The 18,539-nt window shown below is 32.0% G+C and overlaps 2 protein-coding genes across 2 annotated transcripts; one reads left to right on the top strand and one right to left on the bottom strand.

Annotated features, from left to right (window-relative positions):
• Positions 1-2,899: 2,899 nt before the first annotated feature.
• LOC105325677 (proprotein convertase subtilisin/kexin type 5) lies at positions 2,900-8,393 on the bottom strand. Its single transcript, XM_020066112.3, has 3 exons — positions 8,269-8,393; positions 3,528-6,554; positions 2,900-3,207 (listed from the first exon to the last, which is right to left on the bottom strand). The coding sequence occupies exons 1-3, from the start codon at positions 8,311-8,313 to the stop codon at positions 3,010-3,012; spliced, it is 3,270 nt and encodes a 1,089-aa protein (XP_019921671.3). The 5' UTR covers positions 8,314-8,393; the 3' UTR covers positions 2,900-3,009.
• Positions 8,394-8,432: 39 nt separating this feature from the next.
• LOC105325678 (uncharacterized) lies at positions 8,433-17,597 on the top strand. Its single transcript, XM_011425340.4, has 8 exons — positions 8,433-9,201; positions 11,403-11,438; positions 11,880-12,034; positions 12,529-12,807; positions 13,646-13,753; positions 13,877-13,912; positions 14,456-14,515; positions 15,499-17,597. The coding sequence occupies exons 1-8, from the start codon at positions 8,556-8,558 to the stop codon at positions 15,676-15,678; spliced, it is 1,500 nt and encodes a 499-aa protein (XP_011423642.3). The 5' UTR covers positions 8,433-8,555; the 3' UTR covers positions 15,679-17,597.
• The last annotated feature ends 942 nt before the right edge of the window (positions 17,598-18,539 follow it).

Raw genomic sequence — 18,539 nt, 5'->3', positions numbered from 1 at the left:
TTTGTCTTAAACGCAATGCCTATGAAGATTTTGTGAAATTTAAAAATTTGAAAACTTTTGCAGTTTTCTCACAATAAATGCTTAAGAATAGAGAAATTGTTATAAAAGATTTTACAAATAAGTATGCAAAATTTATATTTTATATAACAATATTAATATTTCGGCAAAGAAAGTTTTTTTTCTTTTTTTATAATTTTCCAGAATGACCACCATACATGTAAATTGATAGCTTATAAAAATTATTTGTCAACAAATGCTGTATTTGGTGAACTGTTATAAATAATTTAACGAGTTTTAATAACTACGCGTAATTCTACATACATGCAATTTTCGAAAAAAAAATGGGTTTTTTTTATAAGAGGTCTGGTTTCGGGAATTAACATTGAGAAGCTAATGTGATGCAAATTCCTACTGTAGCAGCTCATTTACGAAATGCAAGTTTGCCTAACGATCAATATATCTTAACGTTTCTAAATTTGATTTTGCTATATGCAAAGAGCGATAACCTATTCGAAGTATGTGGCAAACCTTGTATACTTTTCGAGCCATGGCTAATTTGAATTTTTTTGTTTACCAATGTTTTTATCCTTTTAATGGATTATTAGACTCAGAAGAAACGAAAGTTTAGCAGATAACTAACATAAGTTATAATTTTGAAATATTGTCATAGAAAGCAACCCAATATAATAGCTTATTTTCAAACAAATTTCCTTATTCATCATCTCGAAAGCAATAATTTCATTCTCAGTGTTATACAAACAATGATAAGTGATCATTTAATTTTTGAATGTTATTTGTGTTTCAATTAACTGAAATTTTAATAAAGTGTATTAAAAAGGTTTTTTTTTCTAAAATATTTTAATGAAAGTTTACTGTCAAGTGTAAAAAAAAAAACGATGTGCTTTAATCCAATTAAAATTGTGCAGTAAAATCACCTCAAGTTGAAACAAACAAATAAGGGATATTTTGAATTACTTCAAATACCGTCTTTGGTAAAGAATTGTTTCTCTGTGGTGCACTTCGGTATTTTTAAGTGTAGACCATCTTATATTGTCTGAATTTTAATAAATAAGACTTTTCAGATATCTATTTTCAATGATAGGAAAAATACATAATCGTTTGAAAACAATGAATTCTAAACTGAAGTTACCTATAGATTAAGAAATCAATTTGTTAGTTTTAGCAAATATACTAAAAACACCAATAATTGCACAATACTAAATGTATATCGTAATTGCATTATAATCTTAATCAATGTCATTTTGTAATACATTGAATTCGATCGATAATAATCAATAACGCACAGAACCTTATCTATCATTTACTTTTTACTTGCCATGACAAGAGCGATAACTATGCTTTAAACGTATCAACTAAAAATATTTCTGAAAAATCTTCATATTGTTTTTATTTACGCATAAACATTTACAAATCTTAAGTGTAATTGCTTTCAAACTGTGGAAAGGTTTAAAGTTACATACTCAATAATTTGGGAATTATTTTAAAAAATGTACCAGAATAATACGCTTTTATTATATATTTTCGATATGTGTATAGCATTCCCCATTTCTGACTTACAATCTCTTATGTTAAACAAGATAGCTTCATCTACATCCGGATATTTGAAGAAGAACATGCGATTTAAAACTATACTTGTTTGAGTTTTCGACATGCTATTACACAAAGGTAACTTACAGTGATAATTGTATTACGTTATATAGCAGCTGCAAATGAATAGAATAGCTTTAATATACCAAATATACCCCGGTTTACTGAAAAGCTATAAATATCTTTAACTTCAACAATACTTTTCTTCATGTGACTATAGGAATAGTCAATCACCAAACATTCTTACATCATAACACAAAAATGCCCCATTTATTTACAGAATAAAACTCAAATAAATGTTACAAAATTTCAGTTGATTAGAAAAATAAACTATTATAAAATGTTCACACAAAAATAATAATTATAAACTGTGAACAGAATACAAAAAACCTTAGGGATTGTTATACTTTAGCTCAGAAGATTTATCATAATCAACATGGTTGCTTCCATATCTATTAGTATCATTTTGATTAGTTTAAATTAACGAGAATGATAAATAGCTATAACAATCACTACAACAATAATAGGATAACGAACAAATCCAAACACTAATAAACACTGTACAATAAATTATCGACCTAATCTTACTTTTCATATACGTACATGTATATTATACAACATTTTAGTAATTCAATTATGGTGTTCCCTCATACATATTATTTTATTCTTTTTATTATAATGTTTTAAAGATAATGAAAAAAAATGATTGACTTTTTTTGCATAGTTTTTAAACAGAGGTTTCATTTCTAAGGACTTTTGATTTTGATATAAGAAAAATACTAAGATATCTTCAACTTTGAAAACATTTGTATTCATGTGAATATAAGAACGGTAAATCGTCAAAACATTTTCTTTACACCACAATACAAAACACATGCCCCAATTCTCAACAGAATAAACAAAATTTGATGTTAACTCTCAGTTAGTGTGAAAAATAAACTGTATCTATAAAACGTACATAAAAAAGCATATCACGTATTTTCATAAATCGTAAAAAAAAAACCAACCAAAATGAATGATCACGAATGTCATATTCTCACATAATTTATCATCATTAGCATGACGGGTTATACATATCTATAATTAGCATTATTTAGATCAGTTTATAATAATAAGGATAACAAAAACTGTTACAAAATCTGTAATATTCATGACAATATTAGGATACGGAGTACAAACCAACTATTAAAATACACTAAACAACAAGTGAATTAAATATATATATATATATATATATATATATATATATATATATATATATATATATATATATATATATATATATATATATATATAATTTGATTTGTATATTATAGTGGATTTTTTTTCATATGCATTTGTTTTTGTTCTTTTTAGAACAATGCTAATAAAATGGTTGTCTTTTTTTAATCCAGTCATTAATCATGACTTCCCCTTGCGTCTTCGAAAAGTAGTAGCAGTCTCTATTCCATCGTTGAGTTCAACAATTTCGTCGCCATCATGCTCTATATTCTGATGATTTATTTCAATAATCTCTGCTTCTTCATTATCTTCTTTTGAATATCTAATTACATATTTTCCATTTTTATTATTCTGTGTTGGGGTTCTTTTGGAGATTAACTGCAATTCAAATGTTGATGATTTAGTTATTAGTATATTCTAACTATAAACCATAATTTTCAACAAAATGTATCGTTGCCAAGTTTATAATACAGCAAAATGAACTTAAATAATCTACAATATATATTTTTTTGCCAATAATTAAAGGACTACTTAAAGCCATTTTTTTTTGTTTTTTTTTTGGGGGGGGGGGTGGTTGGTGGTTAGTTTTTTAGATATCAGAAGATGACAACACAAAGAAAAAATATTTTAGAATAAATAAATATCACAAATTATATAATGTACTAATAACATTATACAGAAATACACGTCGTACATACCTGAAAATGTGTTTTAATTCCAGATGACTTGCGCTTTGTCTTTGGTTTTATTCCAGTGAAGCAAGTCAAGAAATAAAATATCACTGTCAATATCGCCGTCAAGAATAAGAGCACTATAAAGTAAATTACGTAATCTGTCAATGAAACGCAATAATTACTATTCGATATTGCTGTGAATGACGGACATGTTTCAAAACAAGTGTGTTCATAAGAGAAATGGTGTTCTGAATAACAGGCACTTTGTTCAATGCAAACTGAGCCGTTGGCAACGTAATCGCTTGGGCATTGCCTGTAACATATTAAACGTGGGTTGGATGATCCGAACTCCTTGTATTTTAACGGATGTGTCGTCGGACATTCGTTTGCACAGACAGCATCATAGATTACTTTTTCAGGTGGACATTCTTTAACGCAATGTGTTCCGTCTAAATAAAATCCTGATGAACATTTATTGGTACACCTTCTACCAAAGTCCGTATGTTCAAGATACGCATGATTCGGACATTTGTACAAAGCCCGACACACACTCCCCACGATCAGTTTATCCTCTGGACACTTTTTCACACATGCTCCCTTGTTTTCCATCAAAAGAAGGTGGTGTGGACATTGGTCATGACATACTAAACCTTGCTCCGTTGTCTGCAGTAACGAGCGTGGATTTTTGCAAGAAAACACGCATGAATTTTTTTCAATATAATGTTTCCCAGTTGGACACTTTTTATCGCATATGTTATTGTCCGTGATAACAAAATTATTTTCACATGCGCTTAAGCATTTTTGGGATCTAATATCAGTGTATGGATGAGACTTTGGACATTCGTGTGTGCAAGTACCTTGATGGGATTTTAACCAACTCGGACATTGATCAAAACAGACACTCTGAAATCTAAACGTTCTGTAAGGACAAGAATGGACACAAAAGTATTTACCTTTGTTTGTTGTGTAATTCAGGGGTCTCTCTTTTGGACAAAACTTTACACACTTGTTGTCTAATTGTAAAGTTTCGCTTGGACATTGTGAAACACACGTTAAATTGGATATAAACGTATTTGCTGGACAAGTATGAAGACAATAATAGTCGTATATCTTTGTCCCGCCTGTGCCCACTGTGAAATTTCTAAACGTATATATTCGTTCTTTGTCGTTACAATAGGCTATACATTCTCCCTTGTCTCGAAATTTTGCTTCATCTGGACAGTGTTCCAAACATGTCTTGTTGTATGTTAAGAAGGGAATGCATTCATTCATGCATCGAAAATAGGAACCATCTCTGTAGATGAAATCTTCACGTTCAGGACATTCCTGATAACACGTCGCATTGTGTTCGTAGTTTTTGTCAACGGGACACGTCAAGACACATAAAGAAGCATTGTATTTATAGGCATTTGAGGGACATTCATCGAGACAAGTGAAATGATTTCCTGTTAATATTCTATACCGAACCGTTGCTGGACAACCAATATCACAAGATCTGTTAAATAAGTAGTTAGCTTCTTTAGGGCATTCCTCCACACACGCATCTTGATTATATAATGTTTTCGTTGGACAATCTGCCAAACAGTAATGATGGTAGATGTTCTTTTTAGAATGCCAATTAACACTAATAACTGTGAAATTACTATATCTGTATCTTACTTCACTCGGGCAGGTAGCAACACATGTCTTGTTTACTTGGTAAAGAGCGTCAGCTGGACAAGAGGACACGCAGTAGAATTCATTGTTCACAAATGCTGTAGACGGACATTTGTCAATGCATTTATAGTGACCTCCCTCGAGTTGTTTGTAATTGTGCTCGATTGGGCATGTTTCATTGCAAGTATTATTAAAGACATATTTTCTATCGGATGGACATTCTTTGATGCATTCATGGCCATTTATGAGGTGATTTGTCGGACATTTGGCAATGCAGACATAGTTGTCGATGGTAGGGTACACGTAAGTAGGTTTAACATAATAAAACTTTGCGTCCATTGGACATTCCTGGTGACATGTCCTGTTGTACCTAAATTTTTCATCTGGGAGGCATAAATCTCGACAGTTTGTTCCGTTTGATAAAACTGTGTAATCAGGACATCTTTCAATGCAGCGTTTATGTTCATAATGTATGATGTTATATTGCTGAAATAGGGGACATGATTCAACACACGACCCATTTAAGGCAAAGTTTGATTCCGGTGGACATGAACTAACGCAGTAAGTTTTGTATTCCAGATTGTTTGAAATGTAGGAATTGGTTTTAATATTACATGAATCAACGCATTTATATTTTGCCCTCCCAGTCGTTGATTTTTCTCGGACATTTGGATACTTTAAAGGGTGTGACTCTGGGCACTCCCGCACACATGTGTTGTTGTATTCATACCTTCCATCGGGACAAGCGTTAACGCAATATCCTTCATCCATCAGGGTATCTTGTGGACAGGATTCGGAACAAAGGGTAATTGTATTATAATATGATGTCAAAGTTTGTATGAGTGGATGGGATTCCGGACAACTGTCAAAACAAGTTTTGTTTAAAAGAAATTGTTTCTCTGTTGGACATTTCAGTTGACATTTTTTATGTTCTTGATCCTCATATGTGTAATTTGGACAATATTCAAGGCAATGCGTTGATCGGGGAGTTTGGAAAATAAATGGATGATCATCAGGACATCCCGTCACACAGGTTCCATTTTCAGTAAAACACGGACCATCACAATTATGTGACATCAAGAAGGAATGTGACATTGGACACTCCAATATACAACTGTTTTCGAATCGGACAGTGTATTCCGGACACTTTTCCAGACAATTCATTCTGTAACATAAAGGGAGATCTGCTGGACAAGACGTTCGCTGACATTCAAAGTCGTGCTCCACTATGCAAAATTTTCCCAGCGCTGTTTCGTTAATATTGGCATAATTTGGGCAGTCTTTCATGCATGTTTGTCTGAACATATATAAACTCTCTGGACAAGTTGGCAAACATTTTTGTTGATGGCTATCTTGGATGTAAACTTCCGATGGCAGACATATAGTAGTCACACTCTGGAAAAAGTCAGACAAAATGGCATATGAAATGAATTTTTGTTATGCCTAGCACTTTTTAATTAAATGCTTATATGTTTTTCTTAACACTTTTAAACAACTCTTCTATGAAAAAGCATCTTATCAACGCATATCTTATCGCCCTTGTCACATAATAGAGAGGTTGAGATTTCAAACGTGTACGGGTACGTGAACTAGGGGAATCATCTAAATTCTTCGCGTATTACGACATCAGTTTTTTGACGACATTGTTTCTACACATTCTCTAAACTTGTAGAGTGTCGTCTACACGGAAGTACAAACGTGTAGCTTTTTACAACAAATAAAATCTTATTGATGAGTGAATGTATTCTTGTGATACATTATATAGATTTTTAAACTTCATTTGCATGGAAATCGATGAGAAATTTACCATTTATGTGGAATTAACTAAATAAATTCATGTCACAAAACTGCGTCGATTTACGTACACATTCATATCCTACAAGTTAAGAAATCTCAACTGATAAATTACAAAACCGTGTACGTGTACGTGTAGTTTTAACACACATACGCGTACCCGTACACGTTTAAAATCTCAACCTCTCTATTTTATAAATTCGTGCTTTAAACCTTTTTTGTCAATGCGATATTAATTTTTAGTGTTACACATGTAGTTGAATATTTATTTGGTACAATATGTGTTTTTTTTTTTTTAATTTTGTATTAAGTTGTAATTGTTGTATATGGCAATAAGCTAATTTAAAGAATAAGAGATAGTAATTAAAATTAATACCTTGCCTATAAATAAATAAGGATTCAGATTTACACTTACACTTTGCCTTTTCCCTTCCAATATGAACATTTTTTTCATTTCTGGAAGTATCTTATAATTTATCATTTGTATGTGAACACAGCATGTTTTACACTAGTACTTTTACACAAAAATGAAAACAAACGAGAACCTATTCGTGGAACGATAGCGTGCATATCAACCTCGTGCACACATTTTTCTTAAACATTTTATCAATGAGGAAGTCGAGTCCTTTCCGACTAGAAATGGAAAAATAAGAACAGTTGCTGCATGTTTGAATTGGTTACATATCACTTATAATCAATTGATCAATTGTACTAGACTTGTATCTTCATTATCAATTCTGATATTGTACATGTCTATCATCAATATTAAAAAGCAACACAAAACCTCAAAATGTATATAAACATGTACAGACAGCAAGTAAAAGTTGTACATTCATAAAATGCCAGTTATAGGACCCTGTAAATAAAGTCGTCTTTCTTATTTACTCATTACACAAACGTGTGACCTTATATATTATTGACAGACACTTGGTGCATTATTGGACAGGCTCATAAAACTGTCGAACATGCAGGTTGACTTCTTATATATAAATTTGAATGTAAATCTACATTTATGTATTTCGTAAACTAAGTAACCGACCCCGTGCTTGCTTGGAATAATGGCAACTTAACTATTTTATGTTTTGCACCGGTTAAGGCTTTTGCTTTCGTTTTTGTTTCTCAGTATGTACTGCATCAACTACCGGGTATATAATGATGCTGATCGGATATACAAAAGTCGATTGAATATCTTTAGGTAGGATACGTCATTTGTAATTACCCATGACTTTGATTGTTCTAACAAGAGTGTACGATTCAAGAATAAGCAGTGTATATAAATGTGCCTCAAGCAAAAATATTATTTGGAAAATATTACCTTTATCAGGATTAAAAATGAAGTCCAAAACATGAAAGTATCCATTCTTGCAACCGTCAATTTTAGGTTGATCTAAATTCAGATCACGGTTTCTACTTGGTTACGTAAATAGCGTTCTGGGAACCCCGCAAGGGTTTAAATCTAAATATAAACATACTCATTTTCTGAAAACAGGAAGCTTGCTTTAAATCGATAGTAGCGCGTTACCTCAGAATTTAACGGGAACTATGTCTAGAAGTTAATGGATATATGTTGAGTTAAGGATGATCTTGTGAGGAGTAAAAAACATGTTGTCTGTTCAAGAAGATACGTTGACAGAAAGAGATGTACTCTTGACAGTTGAAGAAAGTCAGGACACAAATTGTGATATCAACAATTTATCGAAGAGTTATTCGGGCAGTGAGACATGTCTAAAAACCCCGATTGGACAGGACCATTACGAAGCGAATGTAGAGCGAGGGCATGACACTCTAACCCCTGAAAATACTCTTCGGCAACGTCGTGTGGCCAAACTTCCCCCGGGCAAAAAGTACCATTTATTCATATCTTGTTCAACAGAAGACATAACCGAAGTGAACAAAATATGCAAGGAGCTTGAAAGTAGATTCTTCTTCAAGTGCATGCAACATGATAGGGACTTCGTAATCGGAAAACCATTGGACGATAATATTCAATCCGAAATGGCAAAAAGCGTAAAGGTTTTGATATTGATGAGTCCTGCATATATCACTAGTCGCTGGTGCATGTCGGAGGCAGATGAGGCGGTACGGTTGTCGTATTCAGAGAGAGAAAAACTAAAGATAATCCCTGTTCTGCTGCGACCCCCTGACGAGGGACTTAAACTGCCGCCATTTCTGAATCGCTATCGATATATTGACTCGCAGAAAGAGAAGGATATAACGGCGAAGATATTTGAAGCTTACTACCATTCAGGTATTGAATAGCAAGATGGTATAATCATTAACGCACTATAATCATCTTGTGCGATATGTTGTTGTATGTTAGTGTAGCAAAATCTGTAACCGTGGCTTTAATTGGTCAAAACTGCCTTAGATTTCATTTTTCTAAACGATCTAATATTCCTTCTCTTACAACGAAAAAGTGAAATACTCAATTGTGCCTGATGTTTTGCTGTTAATATTTCCCATTACCAGATGATGCTTTAAAGGGACATGGTCGCGATTTTAATCAAATTCTATTTTTCTGTTTATATTGTTTACCATGCCTTAGGAATGCATATCTATTGATCATATGAAATTTGAGAGTCAATGAGAGTTATAGGCTCGCAATTCTTTGTCATGTAAACAAGGCTCGTGCCCTGTTTTTACATAGGTTAATATAACAGTCAAAAATCTTTTCAAGCTGATTCGTCTATCTTCCCATTCATTTTAAGCATAAATAAATTGTTCCTTACTTTTAACACATTCATTTTAGGTCTTAAATTTTCACTTCTACATTCAAAATGTAAACTCGCTGATAACTCAAGAAACGACACTTAAATTGTGGTTGCCTATTAGAAAAACCTCAATGAAGTATTGTAAACGTTAAAATCGAAAACATATTTTTTGACAAAAATTTTGACCATCCCCATTTAACATTACATGCTGATATTTCTTTGTAATATGAGGTTAGTTTAAGGTATCAAGATAATACTTTTATAATCCGATGCTTCTTTTTTATTATTGCTCATTGATTGTACTGATAAGTTTCATAATGTAAAAAAAAATGTCAGCGTATTATGATAAACTATCAGCATTTAAAGACACGCTTTCATCATATAATTTGTAAAAATTGCCCTAATATTTTAACTATCGTCATATATAAGGTGGCAGGGGACAGTTTTTTTTTATACAATTCATTGTAGCCAAGGGATGCATGTCTTCGGAACTCTGTAACTAGAATTTCCTCAGTTCCCATTCAGCACAAATACCTTTAATTCACTCTTTATAAGGCCAATCACCAATTTCTGAAAAAAATTATTAGTCAAAACCTGTAAAATTCTCTACATACTGGTTTTTATGAGATTTTGACCCTTTCATATTTTGCTAACTTTTCATGATTTTTCAGCTTTTTAGACCTCCCCCAGCTAATTCCCTGCAGAGGGTTGACCTTCCGTACCGCGTGCATATTGCACTATCGTTTACAATGTCCCATCCACCTACTTTTCTTGTGATTTACCTCCCGTCTGTAACTTGCAATTTCACTGTGTAAAGTCAGCACAACAGTCATAGCCGCAGGTTTCGCATTTTACAATGTACTTCTGGTTCTCATGTACCTAACATAAGGGGCCTACATATTGCATATCAATTTCAACAACAGACACCCCTCTAACTAATGATAATCATTAAAAATCATTTCATCAATTTTAGCAACACTCTTAAGCCTTCAAGTACAGCAACTCTCAATATTATAAAAATATTGACGGGTACTTTATTCGAAAGTGTCCCTTGCTACCTAAAAAGGCATCAATGAAACAATATCCTATCCTCAAAAAGCAGTTTAGGCTTTCCATGTGAAATTTTTTTTAACTCGCCCATTTACGCTAGCCAAAGGTTCACGGTCCACTCCGCATTGAAAGGAGCGACTTGGCTAGCGAATAGGTTTTTCGGGTTATAATTAATTAGTAAATTTAAGACGAACCACTTCGATTATTCTTCCTTTTGCTTTTATATAAGCATAGCCTCTTGCACAAGTGTGTATATAAAATTAAGTTGTATTTATTTTACAGTTTACAATACAGGATTGATCCGGAGTTATTACGTTTCCTTTTGTTTTCGTAATTTAACTTTCAATTGTTTGTTTATTTATCGCTTAACAAAGTCTTTTGAAATTTGTTCTGATATGAAAAAGAAGAGTAATACCAACAGCCTACAACATCATCATTAATATGTGTATATGAGGGTTCCTGTGGAATTCATTAGATTTCGTGGTGGCTCAATTTTCGTGGAATTCTTGGGTACCTCTCATCCACGAATTAATATCCTCCACGAATTAATAAATCAGGGTAATAAAGTCATAGTTTCTTTGTAGGTTTAAGAGAATACACGAACCTGTAAAATTTAAGTAATCCACGAAAATTGGATCCAACGAAATTTAATGATTCCACAGTATATAATTTTGTTTTGTTTTTACAGATGCAGTTGATTATATAAAGATACAAGGTGAACAAGGTATAATATATTATTTATTTACTGATATATGGACTGAATTGATAAGTTTTTGTTAACATCGTCAAAAATCACATTTTGAAATATATTAAGCAGACTTTTTGTTAACATTAGATATAATCTTGCAAAACCATGCTTTTTCTGTAACATTAAATTAGACATGTAATTTTAAATGGTCTTCCCGTTCCTGTGCACATGTAATTTACAATAGTTTTATATGGAAATGTTTCTGTATTTCTATAAATGCTATAAAATGTCTGAAATGGGTCGATTCATTAAACTGATGTTAAGAAATGCATACTTATTTGTAATTTTTTTTTTCACCAATCTGTGGTTAAGAATACAGCCTAATTTTGTCTTGTGTTTTCATAATAAATTAGAAGCCGAAAGTGTTAGTATTATTAATAATGTGACATGATAATAAGTTTCCTTTGCTTTATTTAGAACTCACTGAGGACGAAATCAAAAACCAAAATGGAGCAAGGCTTTTAACGAAAACATTCATTCAGCAACGACCATATTTCGAAAAGGGATATGTGTTCGAGACTGAACAACTTACTTTAAATGAACGGGAATATTTAAAAAATTTACACGAAAAGGTAATGCTATGAAAGCTGTTAGTTGTAAAGGCGCTAGGATATTTTTCAGGCAATATCTTTTCCATATTTATCTTACGATTTTATTGATAGGAAAAATCTATTAGAAAGTACTGGCAAATGTGGTTCGAAAAACGTCTTTTTATGCAAACGTCAAACACTAAGATTTTTAAAGTAACAATATATGGAAAAGACAGGTTCAATTTTTGAACTTTATTTACCTTTATATCTGTTATAAAAATTAATCACTAAGTGTTAAAACAAGAATAAACAGAACATGACACATGTGCGCTAACCGGTCTGATATTGGCTTCCTGTGCTACTGAATATTTCTTCTTTTTTTAAAATATTCTTATTAATAAAACAATACCGTTCCATGTAATAGTAAACTCAAAAATTTGTGATGGCTTTTTTACGAAAATTCTTACATGCCCCACGACATATTTATTAGTCCACATTAATATTTGTTCTTTTTACACAACGATCTTATGATGTAGTGTGTGGACCAGTTTGAGGCTGCTGTCTCCTTGGTAACCAATCACAGGCTTATGAAGTTCTACAAGATTTTTACCATGGCTATCTTTACCCACGCGGCAGCGTTCTTCTTCTCCGCTACCTTTGTCTCATCGGTCTCAACCCTGTACATGACCAGTGTCCTCATCGTCAGGAACTTTGAATCATTTCCTTCCTTTGGTGACGTGCTGGCAATTTCACTATTTGGAGGATGTTGTTTTTATATTGTGTTTGTAGTGGGAATACTTTTCTATCGAAGAGGGGTAAGTATTGTTTAAGACGTTATCAATTATTGCTCTGTTCCCAGTCAATATTTTTATTTCCTTTCCTTTCTTTGGTTTAAACATTATAGCACGTGACTAACTCATATATATCTAGGTATGTTCGGTGAGAATCAATATTCGGCAGTGTGGTCGTTATAGCCAAAGCTTCGCCCACTCAATTGCAAATTTCATATCATTTAATATAGAAACCGCATGCCACAAGTTCTTAAACCATTTAGAATAGCCACCGTTTGAAATTCTTTAAAATTAGAGTAGTTGCCCTTTGCATATTGACGTAACATTGTTGTGTCTGGAGCAGGACAAAATAACAGCGTCAAGGAAAAAACCTTTAAAATTGAATAGCAACAAAACGTTGTAAGTAAACAGTAAAGCAAACATTTTCAAAGAGAATTTGAAATATGAGGTTGATAATTGTGAACAGTCTAAAGAAGTTTAATTAGACGAGATGGTCTTGTATACATGGGTTTAAATTGCGTAGGTCATCTCTTTTTGTGAATTAATACCTGTCACCTGATAGTCCTCGGGGTAAAAAGCACTTATTAGGTTCGTTGCTGCCTGACTACAGCAATACATCGGGTTTATCAATCTCATAGCGTGTCAGTAACGAACCTAATAGGTAATAATGGCCCAACGATAGACAAGCAGATAGATAGAAAGATAGATGGACAGATAGATAGAAAGATAGATGGGGAGACAGACGGACAGACAGACAGACAGATAGATAGATAGATAGATAGATAGATAGATAGATAGATAGATAGATAGATAGATAGATATTAAAAATTATTTATTAATAAATTAAATTTATTGTTTACAGATGACAGTTCACATACGCAAAGAGTTATGGAAGTCGGTAAATATAAAGTATTTCCGGGAAACGAAGTGTTTGGTTGATTACAACGATACATCTGTTCGGGAACCTGCTGTATCTTTTTTTCTATAATTTAAAAAGCAAATTAACATTTTGTATTAAATGTGGCCTATTTGATTATTGTAAATTTGGAGGATATTCATATCGCCACTGGCAATCATCCTTGATTAAACATAGATTTTCATCTTTCGATATGACACAAATCCTTGTCAGGTAAGTTGTTTTAATGGTATTTATTGCAAAACAATATGTTTTGATGTATATGCTTCGTAATGACATAAACAATGTATTATTAAATAGTTTGTGGAGAAACGCCAGAAAACAAACAACAACAAAATACCCAGTCAGTTTTAACGTAACGTTTATTAACCCCTACTGTCTTATCATCTATACAAAATCATAAATAAAGAATATCGTATTTAAAACTATAAATTTTCTCTGTGTTTGGTCGTATTTATTCTTTAAGCTATCATAACCATGATTTATAAGATCCTGTCCAAGATTGTTTCATTAAAAGCCCCTTGTAAAAGTAGGTATTGAAAAATTTGATCGCTCTATTCAATAAAACAGCATTTTATAACGGATGTAAACAGTTTACTATTAATATTAGATTTTAATTATAAAAATGAAACGGATGTTAAAGAAAATGTTTTTTTCCAGACAAATATGATGCAAAAAACTTCAAAGTTGTTTAAACATGTCTTGTATGTTTGTTATGGTTATATTTTCAATTCTCATGCAATCGATATGTTTCAGGAATATCTAAATGTACTGATTGAGCAAAAATATTTTTACTTGGACGAAGACGCAATAAAGGTAACAAAAACATTTGTTTATCAATGTATACAACACACAAAACACAAAACTAATGTTGTTTACTAAACATCTACAAAAACCAAAACCAAAATTTTATATACATGTATACACATTTGTTAATATCTCTTAGCAATACACATTGTTATGTATAGTGATGAATAAAGATTGTTTCTTAAAAGTATGCACCCTAGAATCACCCCCCCCCCCCCCCAAATAAAAATAAATTCTTGACCTTCTGAAACAAATTAATATGCAGTCATGTTGATGAACTAAGATTTGGATGATTCTATCGGTAAAATATATGGCAAGAAATAATACGGATTTAGAGTTTTGGGATTTTGATTAAGGGTTTTCTATTATTTCAATAACGAAGACAAAATGTGTCCAAGGTTAAAATACAAACTCGGTGAGTTATGTAAATAGAACTATCTGAACTGCAGGATGTAATAAGAATTTTTTGACAAATTATGTAAGAAACGACGCAACTAAAAAGCAGTCTCTTTTTCCTTAATTTTTTGCTTAAAATACTGATAATCATAAATACATTTGTAATTTAGCTACATTTTTTCATTAGAAAGAAAACAGTGTTTCTGTTTTGCCCCCCCCCCCCCCCAAATCCTATACCGCTTAAGGTTTCAAAACACAACCAAAAATAAAAAGTCTATGGGGATTAAGCATTGCAAACGACAAAAAAAATTCCAGTTGATTAATAAATAGATACAAGATTTTTTCCATCATAAATCTCCGTAAAAAATTAATTTTGTTCCTGTGAATTTCTCCAAGCATAAAAAGGGAACTTTTGGAAAAAGAAATTTTGAATGTTCGGCAGAAACTGAGTTCAATTCCTTTTCACTAACAGTTATTTTTATTTAATAAGAAAAAAAGTAATGGAAAATTTTATGTTAGGCAGACTTTATTCTACCTCTAGAGCGCCTGATTTAGACTAGGGCAACATTACATATTCCTCTGTTTGTCTATTGTAGACCATGGCGGAAGAACAGATTGATAATAAACTGTCTGACCTTCAACGTCTTGGTGTCCTGGCAGACTGGTTTCGATTACCTGTATATGATTACAATCGTCATCATACTTGGTTAAGGAAACAGTGCTTGTGTCAAATGTTGGAGATGAGCCTGATTCAAAGGGAAGTGATTACAGTGTGACAACTTTGAAACAAAATGATGGAGAATACTGAAAGTGTTTTACTGAAGTAATGACTAGGGACAAAAAGAAACAAACCAAAGTCATTAACTACTTCATTTTAATATTCACACTGATACATGCACTTATTTGAATCTCTTATATGTATTTCTGTTTTTTTAAGATCAATTCTATGTAAGAATCAATGATTTATGAAAGGGTCTGGCCATGCATAGTCACCAATTTTCCTTATATTTCATACATGGACACACCTAGGTGTAAAACGCAAAAAACCACTAAAAGTTGGTTGATGGGGGTAACCGTTGCCATGGTAATCGAGGCTAAAGACGGGAAAATAGCAAAACTTACCTACTTTGAAGCCATATTAGAAGGTTTTGCCCACTAATGTAAACTATCAAAGACATAAAACAGCCTTTGTCCTATTTTTTATTATTTAGTTATATAAGAAAATTAATGAAGTAACCAATACTTTTAAAATGTTACCATGGAAACCGTTACAATTTTTTTAAATCAGTTTTCTGCGTTTTTTTAATAAGCCCAAATGGGAAACTGTTGAATTTTTACATCCATATCACTACCAGGCAATATATATTTTATCATGAAAATTGACATCCGTTGCTATGGCAACAAGGCCAAAAATTGAGAAAAACAGAGAAATTGAAGATTATTTTGATATGCTTTCATTCCTGATTTGATTTGCAATTGTTTTAGTTGGAACTGGTAAAAATATATCTAAATTTTCATTATACACCACAAAAACCTTTGGTATGTAACAGAGAAGTGTTGTTGCTATGGAAAATTAAGTTGGGTAAAAAATCACACAGAAATTCTTACTTTTTGAAAAGTCCATAAGAACGACAGTTATTTTTAGAAAATTTAAGATTTTTTCAAGTGTCATTAAAGTTAGGGACATACTTTATTTTTTCTCACCATTTGATTTTATATTTTTTTCATTATTAGTGAATAAAATCCATTTAAAGATACCTAATAATATTATAATTTTCCTTAATTTTAAGCTTGTTACCATAGCAACGGTTCTCAATTTTCATATATAAATTTTTAATTGCACAATGATAATAGTGTTTACCAAAAATTCCAAGATTTCCACTTTTTATTCAAATTAGATGAAGAAAACAGATTTTTAAATATATGTTTAGTAACCATGGACACGCTTTAAAAATATGCGTTTCTCCATGAATTTTTTTTCTTTCTTTTGAAAAATGACAACTATTTTTAATAATATATTCTACCCTGGAAACCCCAAGTTCTGCACATTACTCTCAATATGTTCTCAAATAAGCATTAAAATGCCATTTTTACATCTTTACCCTCAGTTACCATGACAACGGGACCACATAGCAACAAACAAATGGTTTTAGGCTTTTTTACTTATCAAAGTCTATCAAATTGTGAAGTATGGAGAAAAATCCGTGACTATGCGTGGCCAGCGAATTTTGATTCTTACATAGAATTGATCTTAAACAGCTGCCTGGATCTGCACTTAATTTACTGAATAAATTTACTTATTCATTATTATTTTAAAGTTATTTATTATCACTTATTCTTTTCTTTTTTTTTTTGGTTGCTTTTGTAATGTGTTAGGATTGACTTATTTGTTATTCTTCAACAACATACTTTGCTGTTTTGATTGAATAAGTGTTCCGATTATACGCTGTCGAAAACTTTTCTATTCCTAATTTTTAAGTCAAACCACTGGAGACGACGGCGGATGCGCATTTTATTCGCCCATAATTCTGGGCGGTACGGTGATACATTAATCGTATCCATATTTCGAGCAAGCAGAAATTCATGGTACACACGAGCAACATTTGCCCAAGCGTTATCTTGTTTTAGGGTTAGTTGTCCTGATGGGGTACCAATGGTTTTAATTCTTTTAAGCATTCTTTCTAGAGCGAGTTTTCCTTGTAATATTTTAGATTTTAAATGTGTTTAATTACTGTTCAAGTTTTAACAACAAAACAAGAATATTGACATGTGCACCATTATGATATTTTGATTGAGTTCGACTGATATCCAAAAGACATAGGGAATCGGTGACATGGAAAATGCTAAAAACAGGGAAAGACAGATATGATGCTGAAAATGTTGAAGCCTAAATGAACTTTTTTCTGATACATGGATTAAAATGGGATTTTATTATTACATAAGATTGATATACCTTATTTAAACTCGTCGTTCTCCCCTTTACTCAGGCTCACACTAGAAAGTTACAGAATAAAGGCAAACACCATTTGAAGCAAAGCAAATAAATATAAAAATTCTTTATTCGAACAAGACGAATTAGATTTGGTATAACATAATGGATAGTATTAATTAAGCGGCACACAAGAAGCGAACGATCCATTATGAAGAATTTAGGCAAAGGTCTTTTTTAGGTTATCTCCAAAAACTCAAATGAATAAGAAATAAGCAACCATATAATTATTTATTTTCTTCAGATTACAGGTTGGTGTAGTTTGACGTGACGTGTACCATAGATATTGTACTTTTGGTGTCATTTGACGAGGATATACGATACCCTGTCGGATAATTATGCCTGTATCAAGGTTTTTAAACGCATCTTAGATGCAATTTCCTAAAATCGATAAACCATGGTCTAAAGATATAAACCACTTGTTGAGTTTTTAGTTTGTCGCATCTGATATATAAGAAATATGCCTTTGTTTTTCATTCAAAAATGATTCCTAATTTAAAGGGGAAAATAATTATCAAAGAAAGCAGAAAAAAAATTAATGCAAGTTTTTTTTTTTACGATTTTTTCATTTAGAACCAATGGACAATTCATATCAACTAGGTTTCCTAAAAATTATGTTTTCGGAAAAGTTAGTTTTGAATCAGAAAT

This window comes from Magallana gigas, chromosome 9, assembly GCF_963853765.1.
Source record: "Magallana gigas chromosome 9, xbMagGiga1.1, whole genome shotgun sequence".
NCBI classification, from domain to species: Eukaryota; Metazoa; Mollusca; class Bivalvia; order Ostreida; family Ostreidae; genus Magallana; species Magallana gigas.
The sequence above is the reverse complement of the archived record's forward strand: the minus strand, read 5'-3'. Positions and strand labels throughout refer to the sequence as shown.

What these genes read in the sequence shown, in the direction of transcription:
- LOC105325677 (XM_020066112.3), bottom strand. Translation starts at nt 8,313, where the DNA reads ATGGATACTTTCATGTTTTGGACTTCATTTTTAATCCTGATAAAG. An exon ending in CATTTTTAATCCTGATAAAG is followed by an intron (nt 6,555 to 8,268) that starts GTAATATTTTCC and finishes GACTTTTTCCAG; the next exon opens with AGTGTGACTACTATATGTCT. An exon ending in GAATTAAAACACATTTTCAG is followed by an intron (nt 3,208 to 3,527) that starts GTATGTACGACG and finishes TTTGAATTGCAG; the next exon opens with TTAATCTCCAAAAGAACCCC.
- LOC105325678 (XM_011425340.4), top strand. Translation starts at nt 8,556, where the DNA reads ATGTTGTCTGTTCAAGAAGATACGTTGACAGAAAGAGATGTACTCTTG. An exon ending in TGAAGCTTACTACCATTCAG is followed by an intron (nt 9,202 to 11,402) that starts GTATTGAATAGC and finishes TTGTTTTTACAG; the next exon opens with ATGCAGTTGATTATATAAAG. An exon ending in ATGACACAAATCCTTGTCAG is followed by an intron (nt 13,913 to 14,455) that starts GTAAGTTGTTTT and finishes GATATGTTTCAG; the next exon opens with GAATATCTAAATGTACTGAT.